This window comes from Corvus hawaiiensis, chromosome 1, assembly GCF_020740725.1.
Source record: "Corvus hawaiiensis isolate bCorHaw1 chromosome 1, bCorHaw1.pri.cur, whole genome shotgun sequence".
Classification (NCBI taxonomy): Eukaryota; Metazoa; Chordata; class Aves; order Passeriformes; family Corvidae; genus Corvus; species Corvus hawaiiensis.
Genome location: NC_063213.1, coordinates 62,524,428 through 62,542,057, shown reverse-complemented (window position 1 = coordinate 62,542,057; position 17,630 = coordinate 62,524,428). Strand labels below are relative to the sequence as shown.

Sequence of the window (17,630 nt, the reverse complement as noted above, 5' to 3'; positions counted from 1 at the left end):
GATACCCCCTGAACAGCTGAAAAGAGAGGTGTATGTGCTTATTTTTGGGAATGGTTTTCAAAGGTGACTGGAAATAAACCAGTATTTTTTTAGAAAAAATTCAGTCTTGAAAGTAGCATGAGTAAATAAAACTGAGTTATTTATCTGTTATACTGAAATGAGGAGAGGCAATGATTTAACATGTCGTATTTTGAATCCAGTAGTGTATTACTGGGTTTTAACTGGCTAGATCTTGTGTGTTTAAACGTGCTCAGTTCCTGCGTATGTGATGTGTTCAGTGGGCAGTCCCTGTGCACCTCTGTTTTGGTGCTGGACAGTGAGAAATATCCTTTGATAGCAGACACAGAATCCTGATCTGGAAGGCTTTATAAAACCTGTTTATAGTCCAGCAGTAGCTGCTGTTGAGATGTCTGCCTGCTCAAGAATGAATTTGCTAAAAATACTCAATTTCTTAAAAACCAGAAAACCCAAAAAAGCTTACTTGCACAATTAGCGCAGTAATGGAAATGTTAATGGAGAATAAAAACGGCAAGTTTGCATATTTGTAGTTTAAATCGGCACTCTTGCCTGATGGGAGAATTATTTTTTTCATGAAGGCTTGTCTGGATTACCTGATTTGATAAGTAGCCTGGTTTTCCTTTTGGAACTTTAAATAACACACATAGAGGGTGAACCAAATTGTTGTGTTCTCATTAATTGTGAATGAAGTAATTTGTTATGTCCAGAGTATCTCAGAAATTTAATGAGAAAACAGAAGTCATGTTGCAATCAGTTGATTCTTTTATATTTTACATCCTGATACTGTTGATAAGACATGAGTGGGATTGTTTTGAAAGACATTTGCAATCTGCAAAGTTAGTATTTTCGGCATGCCTTTGAGTGTTGGCAAATGGATGGTACGTCTTCAGAGGTGGGAACTGATAATGTGTCTCTGAGATTTCAAACAAGTACCATCTGGAAACTCATGATAACTTGTGGTTTTGATTTGTAGTTGCTGTCGAGGGTGCAGACACAAGGAAAGAGCTTGTTTGCTTGGAATCTTTTCTGTAGGGCAAGTGACATGAAAGTTGATAGTTAACTATATCTGATACAATATTGACAACTAGCAAATGGTAGCTAAGTATTTTGTGTGCCAAGGAAAGGCACACAAATAAAACCCCAAACTTGTTGTTCTCAACTTTGTTGTGCTTTTTTCTTCTTTCCCAATACTTGTTGATTCTTTCCCAGTACTTGTTGAGGTCTCTCAATGCCCAGTGGTCCAAGAAATCATTAAATTAACCAGTACCTAATTTCAGTAACCTAATTTGAATGACAGTGGGTTTCTATGACAGGGATGTTGAAAGAAAAGAATTAGTTTGGCAACTTTGTCCCAGTTAAGATGCTCCATGACTTTTGTAACTGGCTGTGAGGTGTCCTCATGCTTAGATATTTGTGTTTTTTGCGTGCAGATGATTCCCATGGAGAACAGTTGCGGGCAGACATTTCAGATACCTTGGATGTTACAGGATCTGGCTCCAGATCATAAAATGGCAACCAGGGTATCAAGGGAGGGAGCAGAGCTCTTTTGGAAGCAGGAATGAACAGGACAAAGTGTTTAACAGGGAGGTCCATGAATGGGAACAGAGGCTAGAATACAGCACATGGAAACAGAGAAACTGGAGGTATATTTGTTGTGTAAGAGAATTAGAAGTAAGAAAATCAGAAAAGGTGAGAAGGAAAACTCACAGAGGGATTAGGAACAGGATAAGGACAGCTGGAGGGAAAGGCCCTGGAAGAGCCTTCAGTGATTACAGAGAAAGATCTGCTTTCAGATTGAATTTCTCAGATTGATGTACAGTATTTAAAAGGATGTCATACTAGTCATGAGTCATGTTTTTTGAGCAAACAGTGCTGAGCAAATCTGGTAGTGGTTTCAGTGCAGAGAGAGGAGTGATGTGATGAAGAAAGTAAAGAAGGGCTGTTCTTTTAGGGCTTCACTAGCTGTGTTTCTTCTACTTTTTTCCTTTGTGAGTGTTTTGATTTTTCAAGGAGATGTGGTTTGGGGGGGATTAGAAGAAAACAAAGTTTTGGAAAAAGAATTGGAAGAAAAAAGACTAAAAGTTAAGAGACCAGGGCATACCCAAGTCAGTTGTTTAATTTTCAGCTGATAGTATTACTGCGGTCTTCTTAAGAAATTCTGCTGATTTATGGTTTCTGTAATGATAACAAACCTTACACTGTTAGTTAGAAAAGAATTGTAAATATTGTTTTCCTCTGTAGGTATACTGATGTTTCAGACTCTTGCCATTTTATCATCTTAGTGTTGCATAATGCAGCCAATTCATGTTTTCCTGAGTTTCCCAATTAAGTGTTCAGAAGTTTCCATGACCTTTAGGTTCCTTTGTACTCTATGTTGTTTTTCAGAGAGTATGATAGACTTTGTGGTTTACTTCCATTGTAGCCCTTTTTTTATGGAAAAGATTTGTCACATGGTCACAAAAAGGCCATGGTTTTGAGTTGTGTTTTTGAGCATTTAATACAAGGCTGATTTGACATATCCTTTTTTTTTCCTAGAAATGTCTTATCATGCAGGAAACTGTTTAAGTAGATCATAACAAAAAAGGTCAGCAGCAAAATATCATAATTTTTAAAGTATCATTATGCTGAATATATGGCAAAAATAAGTTAAAGAAGATCCCCTTAGAGAAGATTGTTGCAGGATATATGCACCCGTATCATATTCACTACTGTAATTGATGTTCACTGTACTTATGGTTCTTGCTTCACTTTCATCTGTCACAGTCTCTATGACTTGCTGGAAAACCTTCTGTAAAGTTTAGATTGTCCTGTTCACTCAGATCTGTGTGAGCTCTCAAACACAGGCATGTGTTCTTCACTGAAATGTTGGAGGTTTCTCAAAAACCTTGTGGAGTTGGAAAAGGTGGCAGGTGGAGACATTCCAAGGAAGGGTGCGTGGGCTGCCGTAGTAGGTGCAGCACCACATTCATGCCGTGCTTCCCATCCAGACCTAAGCTCTTTATCTGTCTGCCTGGGGTATAAACAGGGAAACCTCAGGGCTGTCTGCCCCTACCTCTGCCCCTGTAGGCATGTATTTAGAAGCCTGAGCTTATTTGTCAAAGCTATTTGACTCTTTATCTGGGGACAACGCTGAACAGTAGCAACTACTCATGTCAGAACACTCACAGGCGTATATATACACATAGATATATATACATGCACACATATGCCTATACATATATATAGGTAGCCAGTTGCTCCAGTCTCTGTGCCCTGAATAAAGAATTGTTACCCTGGTGTTGCTTAATGTTTAGTAATAATGAAGCCAGAAGATGTTGTTTATACATGCCAAGCCCAGTCTGCTCTTTTGGTCCATGTTTGTTTCCACACATCTATCAAGGCCTTGCAAAGCAAAATATGACCACTGACAAGTTATTCCCACAATGTTGCAAATGTTCAGCTCTTCCTGCAACCTGATACAAAAAGGCCCTGTTGGCAATTTTTTTCTTTTTAACTGAAATTTTCTTGAGAAAATGCAGTAGATTGTGGTGTGTTTACACCAGTGCATGCAATTATTTTATGTATGAATAGGGCAGTAAAGTACTAAAAAAATTTAGCTATCGTTTTGAAGAGTTGTGATATGAACTCTTATTTAATAAATGAGTAACTCATAAGTGTGTGTCTGTATATTTATATATATGCGTAATCAAAATTTGTATGTACGTATATTCATTTGAGAGAGTATGAGACTTAATTAGGAAAAAAAAGATTTAAAAATAAATGCAGAAACAGAACAACTAAATATGATAAAAACAATACTGTTGCTGTAAGGGGAGGACAAACTTCAGCTAGACTTTTATTTTCCTTAAATGATTTCTAGATGTGTACATGAACGAGACTCCTTTTCCCAAAACTGCTCCGGAGATTTTATTCTGTAAAAGCCTTTGCTTTGCATCCTCTGTTCTGCAGAGCTGAAGCCTGTGAAGAAATGAATTTACATGTATTTGGGAGACTTTTTTATATGTGTTAAATATATAAAGTGTTGCAGTTGTCCCTCAGACTGTCAGTCAAGGAGTTAGTATATTAATAGCCTGGAAACCAAACTGCTGTATGTATTCCTGTTGGCTTAGTATGTAAGGTCTTTCTAAACTTAAATGTGTTACTTCTTCCAATGCTGTTTCGAAGAGAGGGTTTTGATTTTGGCTTTAGGGGAGAAGTATTGCCACAGTGTTGTCTCTTCCTGCACACCTGGAAACCATGGTACAAGGATGCACTGAAACCAAGCCCAGGACTGGTGTTCTCTGTATCAAGGCATCTCTCCTCTGAATAACGACATCTCTTGAAAATGGTTGTGCTTTACGGTGGTGTATGAGTGCTACTGCAGCTGTAGTCTGTTAAATGGAATGTCTCACTTAAATGTTGGCCTCTTGCTATTTACTGTGTGTCTGTGTCCCACCCCTAATTCTCAGGTGGGTGTGTTATGGGTGTGGGACTGAGTTTATAAACGTTTTATGCTGCTGAAAAGAATAAAAAATACAAAGTTTTGGCAGTGTTACTGGAAAACTACTTTTAAAATGTGCTTGTTTTCATACTTGGTGCATCTGACTAGGCCAAGAGATCACTCTTTTTCTAACATTGAAACTCTGTTTCTTTGCTCATCTGTACATAATTCCTAATAATTTTTTTAACCTCTGATTATCTTTCTAATAGTAAATGAGTCTGTTCATTAGTCTAAAAACATAATTTTCATACAGCCTGTGTTGGAGGAGAGGTTCTTTATCTTGTTCCATTTTTATTTTGACTTCTGTGTAGGCTAAAATTGAACTGAGTGCTCTTTCCCAACATGACAGGGTCAGATACTTGCTTTGTTTAAAGTAGCTAAAGGTCTGAATGTTGTTTTGATGACTGCTTTGTGTCCTTTCCCTGTCACAGAAGTTGTGTTTTAGCCAAATTAATAGTGTAATCTTGGTCAACAATGATTAGAACCCCCCTGAATGTTTTCCCTTATTTAGCATTATTTGCATTTTATGTATTATTTTCAATTTACCTGATTCATAGGTTAAGTGACCGATAGTTAATTGTAAATGATTTTTGAAGAAAATGTCAATGAGACAAATCTTTTTCAGTTTTAGCATTTCGTCATATGTGCATGGAGGAAAAGGATATTCATGCCTGTGTGGATCCATTAATGATGAGTGCATATGTAAATATGCCTAAGTCTTGGCGGGCTTTCTCCTGCCTTAGCAGATGTCAATTCGAGTAAGGCATCCTAAGAATTGTTTTACCTGTATTTATTACTTACTGGCTTATGTTATTTAAAGGTATGTCAGCCAGTACTTCAGTGCTCAATGTACTGAATAGTAGCGAGTGACATGAATTTTCTTACCCAAACTGATACAAGCTATTCCGATGAATGCTGAAGCACTGAGCTATTTGAGATCGATTATCTTCATTCTTTTGTTCAAAAAAAGAAGCTCTAACTTCACAAGGATAGTGACTATGCTAGTAACTCTGTACTATAGGTCATGATTTACAGGATTAGAGTTTATATATGTGCTTCTGCAGATAATTCTGAGGTTCATTTCTGTTAATGAATTTAGATATCAATAGGCTGTGAACATACAGAAAGGTTTGGATCCTGAAGAAAATAATATCCTTATCTGAATGGAGGCAGATACTGGTTGCATGAATATCTTTTATCTGAAAATTGCTGAGGTGTAATTACACCATAACTAAGATATAATCAAAACTAGAAATATGTATGTTTCTTTCCAAACTAGCTATGTTAACTTTTCTCTTTAGTAGAGGTACACATTTTATAAATTCTGATTTGTTTCTTTTGTAGTATTAATTCACAGTAGAACTGAAGCAGGGATTTTATTGTCTTAGTGAAACCTGCTTTTGTTGACCACTTAATTTTGCCTTTGTCTAGGCAAGATCTTTCTGGAAGCATGCATTTCTGGGAGTAGTGACTGTTCTTCTTAACTTTGTTTTCCATCATGTGCAACCGAATGGCATCTCAGCTGGTAAATGAGATAACAATTCATTCCCCATTGGCAAAAAAATTAAAAAGGAATTACAATGGAAATGCTCATGTGCCTCTTTTTTTTCCTAAAACACAAAACAAAGAACAACAAAAAACCCTTTCCAAGAATGTAATTGAATATAAAGTAATCTTACAAATAGCCAATTTATTAGTAATGGCTAACTTCAGGATTTTTTATATGATATAATTTAGGAGTTGACAGGTTAAATAATTCTTAACACAGGTTTGTTTCTTTCTCTTGTGTAGACAACTCTGCTGAAGCAGATTTGTGGTTGCTGAACAGTTGTACAGTAAAAAATCCTGCCGAGGACCACTTCAGAAACTCGATCAAGTAAGTTATTTCCTTACAAAGATACTTAACTGCTGCCAATGACTATTGCATGTCCTAAAGCTTTGTGTTTTCAATCTAGAAGTAATTTTGTGCTTTAGAGCAAGAAGTGTGCTGAGTTTGAGTGTTACAATGCTGAATTCTCTAGAATGGATTTGTAAGGTAGAGTGGATTTTTTTTAATGGGCAATAACTTGCAAGTGATTATCACTGCACTTATTTAGGAGAACTGCTGACCCATTTAGATGGGGGCTTTTATATCACTTTTCAAGACAATGTTGTAATAGTCTTCTGAAGAGTTAACTGTGCTTTTGACTTTTTTTTTCAATATGTGAATTGTTACGTAGTTTCTTTTTCCCCTCTACGTAAATATGGCCTAACTGGGACCTTCTTTTCAGTGGTGCCCAGCAGTGCCCATAAATGATAAGAAGTACCTTAACATGAGAAAGAACTTCTTTATGTTGAGGGTGTCAGAGCACTAGAACAGGCTGCCCAGGGGGATTGTGGAGTCTCCCTCTCTGTAAACATTCCAAACCCACCTGGATGTGTTCCTGTGTCACTTGCTGTGGGTTACCCTGCCTTGGCAGGGAGGTTGGACAAGATGATGTCCAGAAGTCCCTTCCAACCCTACCAGTTCTGTGATTCTTTGAAAAGAGTAGGTATCAGGTGTATACTTAAAACCAGCTATTTCACTTAAAAGATGAACTGATTAGCTTGTAATAGAAGCCTTGTGAAGAATGTGTTTTATTACTCAGTACCATTCCAATGATGTAACAAAAAATGACATGGTAGCAACTTCTGCCTCCAATTTCTGCAGAAGTGTAGTTGTGATGAGAGTAACTGGAAAACCTCTCCACATACAGCTGTCATTGCTTGGTATTAAGAAATATTGTGGTATGTGTCTTGTAGATTTTATCTTTAGTAAACAAGTTTGGCTATTTGTGCAGTAATTTGTTTAGTGTGGTGCACTGGGGATGGACTGGCTGTTGAAATCCATTTTGGTGAGAAAAACATAGTTCTTGGGAAGGGAGAGAGGAGAGAGAAGCCAGATATAAGATATCTGATTGCAATGCTGGAGTTACTAACAGATTCTCAGGACTGTAACCTGGAACAGAAACCACTTGCATGCTGTAGGTGGCGCAGCAGTAATTTCCTCCACCCCTCACATTCACTTCCCGGCTGCTGGTGTTGCATGTAGCGACCAGAATGGCTTTTGCCTTTTCTTCTCTGTTGCCAAAAAAAAAAAAAAAAAAAAAAAAGTAGTAAACTATTCCCAGAATACTTCCAGCAGTTAGTGTGTGTTGGCCAACAGAACTGATGACAAGATAGTTTCCATTTCAGTTGTGGCCATCCTTCTATTTTACTAATCCTGTGCCAGAAATTATGTGGTATGGTGTGTCTCCTAGCCAGGAGAATAGAATTGGTTAAGGAAGAGGGCCTAACTGAAAGCAAATGACCAAAATTATTTCTTTGAAGAACATGTTTCTGTTACTGCTCTGTTCATGAACCCGATGTTACTTGTAGCTCGGATTTGTTCTTTTTCATCCTTACATCTCCCTATACTTGCTCTTTTCCTGTAGCGTGCATTGTTCATTCTCTAATCTCAGATCCTGGCAGTTCCCAGCCTTGGAGAATGACAACTTTTGTAGTTGATTCTGACCATTTTTCACAAGGTTCTTTAAGCGTAGGGGAGAGAACCATATGTGAGTGCACATTCGTGGGACTTGGAACTGAAAGATTAAACATTCTCACTCTCAAAAAACGTAACTATTCCTGTATTTGGGTTTTACAATCATGACGAAAGCTTGTCTCTCTAAAGAACACAACTTCTCCCAAGTAGTTCTTAATTTGTTACAGCAAAAACCCAATACATGCAGTTTGGATGATACAAAATGAATTGCTGTTATATCCTGTCACAGCAGCCTGTTGGTAACTATGGAGATATGTGTTTTTCTCAGTTGAGTAACAAAATAAACATGTAGTATGTGTGTGTTGTCAAAGCAAACATACTTGGAGTGGAAAAATTAATACTCAGCACTGTAAAATTATTCTTTAAAATTGAAAAAAAAAAAATCAGTCTGAAAAGCGTTACACAGTATTATGGATGTTATGTGAGAACAGTATTTCAGGTTTGTTTATTCTCTGTGCACTGCAACAGCTCCTGCTACATCGCTTGTATATATATGACTTCAAAATGGACTGATTCAAACCAGTGGTAGTGTTTTCACACTGGCAGTTAAAGAATGGCTGTGAAAAGCTGATCCCTCACTAATACCATGTGCCAAAGGATGTGCCAGAACCCAAGTCCTGTAGGTTCAACCTTTTTTGGTCTAATTTTCTTCTAAAAAAGGAACAAAACCACTCCAGACACTCTGAACCTTTGCAGATGCATATACAGCTGATACAAGCTGACTGACAGTATAATCTTTATACTATTTTTTTGTTCTTCTAGCTCTTAGGATAGTCTCCTCTTGTTCAGTATCAATAAAGTTGAACTTGCTGAACCAGTGATGGTATGGAGGGCAAAGAGTTGTTAAAAGACATTAAGCTTATGGAGGGGACTTGAGAGATTTTCCTGTGCAGATTTATTCTCAGTTGGTTAATCATAAAATAAGATTAAAGTAGAGTTAGGCAATAGCAGTAAAAATTCCCACTCTAATTAAGTGGGTAGAGTTTGAAAAAATAATGATTAAGGCTTGTGTTTTGATTGGTGATGGATATACCTCTTGTGCTTCAGTAGAGTAGTTGCTGGGCATTCCAAGAAATAAGCAGCTTTTGGAAAGTTCCATTTTTTGAAGTTGACTTTATTTTGCCTTAGAATTTAAAATGAAATAATACTTAAAAAAAAAAAGAATTATTTATTTAAAAGTGAATCACATCCTTTTTTTGCTGATGATGTTGCAGTATGGTATCTTTGTTCTGGACCTGATCATCTGTCAGTGTGACCAATTTACATGAGTTAAGTGTATATATATATATATGTGTGTTTTATAAACAGTATAAATAATATAAATAATAAAAAAGAAAAATCAATAAAGTTTTTCCAGAGAGATGTCACTATTTATTTGTTTTGGGGGATGTTGGGTAGTTTTTTGGTGGTCCATTTAAGTGCCTCTGCTTATAGTTTTTGTGTTTTGTTTTGGTTTTTTTTTCTCGGTTGCAGAAGGTTATCAGGTAACATTTTCTGCTATCATTTATCTTATTCAAAAGTAGTTTTCTTAAAACTTAGCTGTTAGTAATAACAAGAATAAACATTCAAGAAGTAAGTTACTAACCTTAACTTGTGTAAACTACAGTAAATCTGGTAAGACTTTGATGAAGAGAATTAAGCCCAAGAGCATGTTCTAGAGCAGCTCTCTTCCTTTAAAATAAAGTTATTTTGCTCTTCAGTTTCATGCTCTATTACTTTCTGTGTGCTCTGATACTCTTTTCTTGACTGTTACATCTCAGATGTGTAACCCCATTTTCCTGATGACCTCTGAAGATTCAGAGACAGTTGTGTGTTGTCCGTGTTTCTAGCTAGCAGTCTTTTTCCTTGCTTGATCCATTCCTGAGTGCTGGTATAAGTTACTCGTGTTCTGGGACTTTGGCTTTTCCTTAAGGAGTTCTCCTGCAGTTTGAAGTGTTATGGGTAGGAATCTGGTGTCCCTCTTATCAAAATAGCCAGAATGATGTTGTCTGGCAGGACTGATGTGGTTATGCTGTTGTTCATGGCTTGTCTCATGGTATGGAACAAGTCTGACCACTATAAATAATCATCTTTGTTACTATATATAATTAACACGTAGCATTAACACACATTCTCTGATGTATTTGTTGCTGCATTTGCTTCAAGGCATGCTCCAGTGTGTGTTCAACCCTTTTCTCTCTGATAGCTATGATTTGTGACAGAGATGTGAGGGCTTTTAGCACTTAAGTAGCACCCTGTGGCTTCCAGTTCTGTCCTCGCTTCAGTTTTCACCAATTCACGAATAAACACTATGTGGGGGATCTCACTTTTATGCTAGAAGGAGCATCAAAAACTGTAGAATTTGTGGAAATGTTAGTTTAAGAAGACTGTGACTGTAGACCTTGTGAGTTGTTTAAAGCTCTCAGTGGATTAAATTGAAGAGTAAAAGGCATGACTGCCTTTGGATGCTATGGGATTTCTGTTCACCAAATGCAATTGTGTTGATGTTAAGTACAGAAGGAGGTTATTCTTTAAGAAATACAAAAGCTTGTTCAGACATAAGAATAATTTCCTGCTGCTTGACATCTTTGCAAATGAAAATAACCCCGGAAGAAGGTTTTTTGTTTCTTTTTGTCAACGTTTGTGAATGTAATTTATATGATGCATTTTGCAAACTGAGCAAAAGGAAAACTTGCACACTGTGTAGGGTTACCACTTTTTTAATGCAGCATTAATCCTTTTGCTATTACTAATACATTTCCAGTGTAGAAGTAGACTGTGATTTACAGTTGTTTATACCATTGATGCAATAAAATCTAAGCTGTGATGTACTTCCAGAAGAGGAAACACAAGTATTTCAAAGCTCTTTGTTTTATACATCCTGTTAGCATAAGAAGATTACTTCCACCAGGTGTAGGTTTCTTAGAGGAGTGTGATAGCCTGGCTGTTTATTGCATTTTACAGAAATAGTGTGATGCCATGAGTTTTGGTGTTCTTGTCGGAGTACTTAAGGTGATAGGGCAGTACTGAGAATTGCAGGTAGAGGTATTGCTGTTTTTCACTTGTATTGAAGAAATCTGAGGAAGAGCTGAAGTAGTACTCCAAAGTAAAAATGCCTGCAAAACAAACTTCATTGGGTGGGAGGAAGTTTGGCACCTGATTTTTTTCCCCCCTAAGACTGTTGCCAATAATACTCCTTGCTCAGACTCTCCAAACTAGTCTAGATAATGCTGGTGAAAACCTTGCCTTTTTCCAGGATGACAGGCTGACACACTTACAGATTGATGAGGTGCTTGTATTCAAGATTTATGCTATATTCACAGTGCAAGAGGAACTCCTTCCCCAGCCAGTAGGAGTTACTTGGTTTTGAGTGGAGGCTGTAAATCAATTAACTAGAATTTAAAATCACTGTTCTTTACTAAGAACAACTAGAGAAGCTTAGGTGACTGCTGAAGTTGCTTTATCAAAACCTTGATTGGAACAGATTTAGGCACAACATTTACATGTTTACAGATGTAGGAGATCTATTAAGGTCTCAGCAATCACACACCATTAACCATTAACCAAAATTAATTAAAATTAGTTTTGGTGCTCATCCTGTTTCGTAAAGAAATGATTTTTTTCTTTGGAAGTGCTCTAATCTTTGATGTAATGTGTACAAATTAGTTAGTTGAAAACACTGAATATTTCTTTTATGTTCAACAGATGAGGGTTTTTTTGTTTTTTTTTTTTGAGCTTCTGCATTTTCCTGGCAAAAAATTCTAGAAGGGTTTTCTACTTGAGCATTTGAGATTTTGTTTTTTTGTACAGCTGTGCCCATCCATATTACAAAACAATTAATTTTTTTAATGTTCATTCTACCAGTTAACGTTTCTCAGCTTAAGCAATACCAGTTTCACAGTTAAATAGTTGGTCAAGCTTTGCCAAGGGGCATAGCTGACTTCAGATGCTCTCTGGCTTCCAAATGCTGCAGAAGGATTTTATAGGCTTAGAACAAAAATGTTATTAAACTGAAGTCTTTATTTAAAACCTTACCAATCTAGTACGTTTCTTTTCTTCTTTTTAAACTCACTGAATATTGTCGTCCATGCTTTTAGTGTCTTAAGCTGATGGAAGACGTAGATGCTGGTGAGGAATTATGTGATTTAAATGATGTTTGTTAGTGGAAGTTTTTTAGCTGCATTTGAGTGTGTTCTTTTTCTTGCACTCATCTCTGCCATAAAAGAGAATGTTAAAAGCTGATTGACATGATGTTATAAAATCCAGAGAAAAAGCACACCATATAGAACTGAGTGCTTTCCATTGCATAGTATTTAGAAGATAAAAGGATTATGGACTGCTTGTTACATGGCCATGTTTTGCAGAGATTTGAAAAAGCCTGGGTTATAAACTTGTGTGCACTTTAGTTTAATATTTTAAAAGGTTTTAAAAAAAAAAAAAGAACAGCACCTGTTAAAATCAACTTCTAAATGTGATTCTAGAAATATTTTCTATTCTGATATGAACGCATTTGGGACTGCTTTAAAAACTCCATGATATTGATGCTTTGAGATGTTAGCGCAGTGCTGATTAAGCCTCAGATGCTTTAGTGGACTAATTAGCTTTTAGATACTCTTTATGTCTTGAGCCAGATCATTAGGGACTGAGGTACATTTGATGGCTATTTTAGAGAAGAAAATATTGCCAGGACATGAGAGGCCAACTCTCTTTCATGACTTCATATATCTGTATTTGAACTTTTTGATGAGGCTATAGTTACAGGTCCCCAGGTATGTAGGCTCCAGGAGCACTGGTGCTTCACAGGCAGTGTTTACGGACTCTGAAATCAGTAAAGTTCATTGCTAAACATACAAGATACACTTTCCTTTGCAAACAAATGCAATCAACCATTACACTTTAGTGATAGGGGTAAACAAGAAAGACTTCTGATTTAAAAAGTATAGCTCTCCTGGTAGTTCATGGAGTAATGCTTTCACCTTTCTTCTTGTCAACCAAAATGGGGACACAGGTACCATGGAATTGCAGAATATCCAGAGTTGGAATGGACCCATAAGGATCATCGAGTCCTGGCACTGCACAAGATACCCCAAAAGTCACACCATGTGCCTGAGAGCATGGCCAAACACTTCTGGAGCTCTGTCAGGCCTGGTCCTCTGACCACTTCCCTGGGGAGCCTGTGCCAGTGCCCAACCACCTTCTGGGTTAAGAACCTTTTACTAATATCCAACCTAAACCTCTCCTGACACAACTTCATGCCACTGCCTTGGGTCCTGTCAGTTGGTCTTTTTTCAGCATTTTAGAACAAGAACTTGCATACGTGTATAACCATCTGAAACCTGTTTTAAGAAAATGAGCGACATTGAAAAGGATATCTAATTCTCTTCAGACTGCATTGCTGATGTTATCTTCAGTTAAAAACGAAAACAGTTCTTCCCCCTCCTCTCAGACTTGGTCAAATTGCATAATTTTAAGAAACCTCTCCAGACAGAGTTAATAAAATTGGCAAAAGTAAGTATTGGGCTTTCCTAGTGTTTCTCATGCTGTTCTGCCATATGCTTGCTTTGGGGATGGGCTGTTCTCTTGGGATTAGTGCTGGTGCCCCCTCTTTGCCCAGACCAGGGACAGATACAGCAGAAACCATCAGGAAGATGGAGGCGCTGTTTTGGGCCAGAAGATTCAGATTTGTTACTTAATCAAGGGCTTTAAAGAAGAGGCTTTTTGAGGGGTTGGAGGCATTTGAGCAAAACTATGCTTGGTTTCCCATTATGGGTACGTGCATGAAAAACATGTTAAAATCTATTTGGAATGTCTTGCCTGTTTTAACAGGATGGGGACAATGATTTCTCATGACCAAGTTCCTCCCTTGATTTAACTCACACTTCAGATTAGCACCTTAACCTCTCGTTTGTCCTTACTGGACTGGAGTGTTTTCTGTTCGCAGTTCAAAAAATAGGCTACTAAATAAAGACTTTAAAAGTCTAGTTTGGGTCGTGGTGTGCAAAAAAATAAAATTCACCGCTGTGTATTTGAATTTAAGGAATGTGAATGGAATCAGAACATTAACAGTTTGTAAGTCAGCATGCCTTCAGGTGGAAAATGCCCCTATGGAGTTTGCCAAAGCAAAGAGCTGGTGACAATTCCTGAGGAGTCTGTGATTCAAACAGTGGTGAGATAGCGGACAACTGCTGGAAACAGCAGTAGAATGAGACACTGTAGTATGTCTTTTTATTAATTCAAACAGTAGGCTGTGTACACTTTCTTGCCCTTGGAGCAATATTTATGACTTATCCAAGCAGACTGTGCCCAGTAGTGGACTACTGAAGTTGAACTTTGTGTTGCAATTAATATGGGGATGTGCAGTCAGAATTCTTGCTGCTTCTGCCGTGTGACATTCACCTCCCATCTGTTGGGGAATTTCTTGTTTCTTTCTCTACTTGGGAGGTAACCAAACTACTTCCTCCAGCACTAAAAAGTGCAGGAGATACTAAGAGATTTTAGATTTGCTTTAAATAAGCAATAGCGTTACTGAGAGAGGACATAGTATTAATTGACATCCATTGAAATAACGTGGGACAGGATCAGGACAGATCTCTGCTTGGTTTGGTTTGCCTGCATACAGAAAGTACAGTCATAAGAGGTGAAAAAGAATGGAATGTTCTACTGGTTTTATTTGTTTTCCTTTTTTCCCTTGCTCTTTTGAGCTTTTAACCAGTAGACCAGAATATATGAAATGCAGTAGAATGATGAAAGGGTGATTCAGTAATACAGATAGCAGTTCTTGTTAGCTGGTTTTAGGATGGGTTATATGAGCTTTATAGAATCAGTGTTTCGCATATTATATGACCCCCTGTGTTAACAGGTGGTTTGTTTTACCATTTCAGACAGACAAATTGAGCAGAAAAGGTTAATGCTTTGAGTGCCGGAAGCAGGTGGTTGGTAGCTTTGACTATTTAGGTAATTAGCTGTATGTTGGCTGTTGTCCTAGCAGGCCTGACATTTCCTAGGGAGGGAGCACAGGAAAACATGCAGAAACTTGGTGTAGCAGGACTAATGCAAAAATTCAACATGATCTAAACTTGTTGTTACTGACAAGTATGATTTTATTTGGTTTTGTTTCAAAAGATTATCTACTAATACTTTATGGGTGTTTGTCCTAAAACAGAGAATGCTTGCTTGTTCAGGTGAGCTTGAGTGTCAAAAGCATCTTCTCTCACACTTCTGAAAGCATTTGTCCTGCGGTTGTTAGATGCTAACCCACAAAGAGCAAAAATAATGTTGGGGATTTTTCTGTTTTGTCTGTATTCAACAAAGTTCTTGTTTTTCACACTGAGTCCTGTTGTAATTCCCATCTCTGTTTAACATGCATCTGCAAAGACTGATGGTATGCTGAGTTTTATTGTGGCACATTTAGTCAAGGCAAGTTTGGATACTACCAGTGCAGTACAGCAGTTCACATTTGGCATTGCACACCTCAGCTGCTGACTTGGCCCTTGGTGCACTACTCTTGGGAGGGACATCAGCACAGACAACTGTTTCTTTTGAATTTAACTTTTTATCCAGAATTTTTCCTTTACTTGTAAATTTTCTTTTTAGCTTTCAGTGAAAAAAAGGTAGAAACACAGGCCAACAGCAAGACACAGTTGACCACAGAATTGTTTCATTCCAAATATGTGTTTGAATTCAAAACTTTCCTAAGAGATAATGTCTGGTAACTACTTTTAACAGGATAAATAGTCAACAGTTTTCATGTATTGGTTTTACAGCTCACAGCACAATGGAAACTGACCCTTGTTAGTGCCTCCAGCTACCAACATAACACAAATACTCACCAAGAAATTTTATATGTGTTTACGCCAAGTAGGAAAAAAACTATTGTTTTCCTTAGGTCTATTATATTTTATTAGCATAATCTCAAGGGAAACTCAGTAGTGAAGAGGCAGAGACTCTTTTTTAAAAAAGTACAGTGCTAAATAAAAGTGTCTAAAATATAGCAAAACTCACTGTAGAAGCAATCTCTGATTACCTCAATCCAACTGGGTAGCATGGATTCTTTTTCCTAAATACTTCATATGCCTCCAGTTTTTTTGTGTCTCCCTGTGCTTTTTTTAATGTAGCCCATTTCCGTAATAGATGTCTAGTTTGTATGCTTTTACGTTATAGCAGTCATCAAATAGGAACGTTTACTTTGTGGAGCTGTAAAATTGATATCTGCAACTGCAAAAAATGAAGATGAGTGAAAAATGTTATTTAGAGACAGAAAAGGTTTAACGATGGCTGTATCCTAAATACAGTGAAGAATTTTCTTTCACACTCTTTCAGGAAAGAATACCATGTTTAATTAGAATTCTGAATCCAGACTGTAAAACTTCCTACACAAGGAAAGCTGCAGGAAATGGAATTTTTACTTCAGATTGCTCTTAGCTTCAGATACTGCCTTTTAAGTATATAATATCTGAACTTGAAATTATTCTTTCAGGTATTGCCTCTTTTCATATTTTATTTCTTGCCATTAGTGGGAGCTCTCTTGTTTAGCCAGTATTGGACACATTTGCTAGCTTAGTGATATGAACTGTGCTGCACTGAACCAGCAAAGACATTTAAGATGCTCAAAGGGAAAGACCAAAAATGGAAGGATTTTTGAAATGGATGAACTTTTGCATGAGAAGTGGAAGCTATGGTTATTTTGTTTTTATACATATGAAGTTTATGTAGCCTCTTTTGGTCCTATAGCTTGTAATTGCATTTATAACCTGAGAATTTGACTATTTATGTATACATGGATGTAATATACTCAAGCATTCTAGAAACCAGGTAAAATGTGTTTTTGCACAGGTTTTGTTTTGACCTTCCCTCTGTGGCACAGCAGGGTTGCTTCTAATTTAGTCTAAACTAATACAAATTCAATGTATGGTAAACCTGGAGCTTCAGAATGTGGTAGCTTTGTAGAATTCACTATCACAGAATCACAGAATGGTCTGGGTTGGAAGGGACCTTTAAAGGTCACCACGTCCAACCCCCTGCAATGAACAGGGACATCTTAAACTAGATCAGACTCCTGTGCAGCCTGGCCTTGAATGTTTCCAGGGATGGATCATCCACCACCTCTCTAGACAATCTCTTTAGTTTGAAACCATTATCCTTTGTCCTATCGCAACAGGCCCTATTCCAAAGTCTGTTCCCATAAGCCTTTCCTATAAGCCCTCATTACGTACTGAAAGGCCTCCCTGGAGCCGCCTTCTCTCCACGCTGAACAACCCCAACTCTCTCAGCCTTTCCTCATAGGAGAGGTGCTGCAGTCCTCTGATCATCTCTATTACCTCCTCAGAACCCACGTCAACAGGTCCTGTCCTTCCTGTTCTGGAGATCCCAGAGCTGATGCAGCACTGCAGGTGGGGTCTCACCAGAGCAGAGCAGAGGGGCAGATTCCCCTCCCTCGCCCTGCTGCCCATGCTGCTTTGGATGCAGCCCAGGATACAACTGGCTTTCTGGACTGCAAGGGCACATTGATGGCTGAAGTCCAGTATTTCATCCAGCAGCACCCCCAAGTCCCTCTTGGCTTCCTCTCACAAGGAAAGGGATTATTTACTTAAT

The 17,630-nt window shown here is 37.7% G+C and overlaps 1 protein-coding gene across 5 annotated transcripts in view; it reads left to right on the top strand.

Annotated features, from left to right (window-relative positions):
• Positions 1 to 17,630, top strand: part of CDKAL1 (CDK5 regulatory subunit associated protein 1 like 1) — a 411,323-nt gene that overhangs the window by 62,639 nt on the left and 331,054 nt on the right. For all 5 annotated transcript variants that reach the window (XM_048308004.1, XM_048307996.1, XM_048308011.1 and 2 more), the window contains one exon: positions 6,290 to 6,374. In XM_048308004.1, coding sequence (XP_048163961.1) covers positions 6,290 to 6,374 — 85 coding nt within the window. The remainder of the gene's footprint in view (positions 1 to 6,289; positions 6,375 to 17,630) is intronic.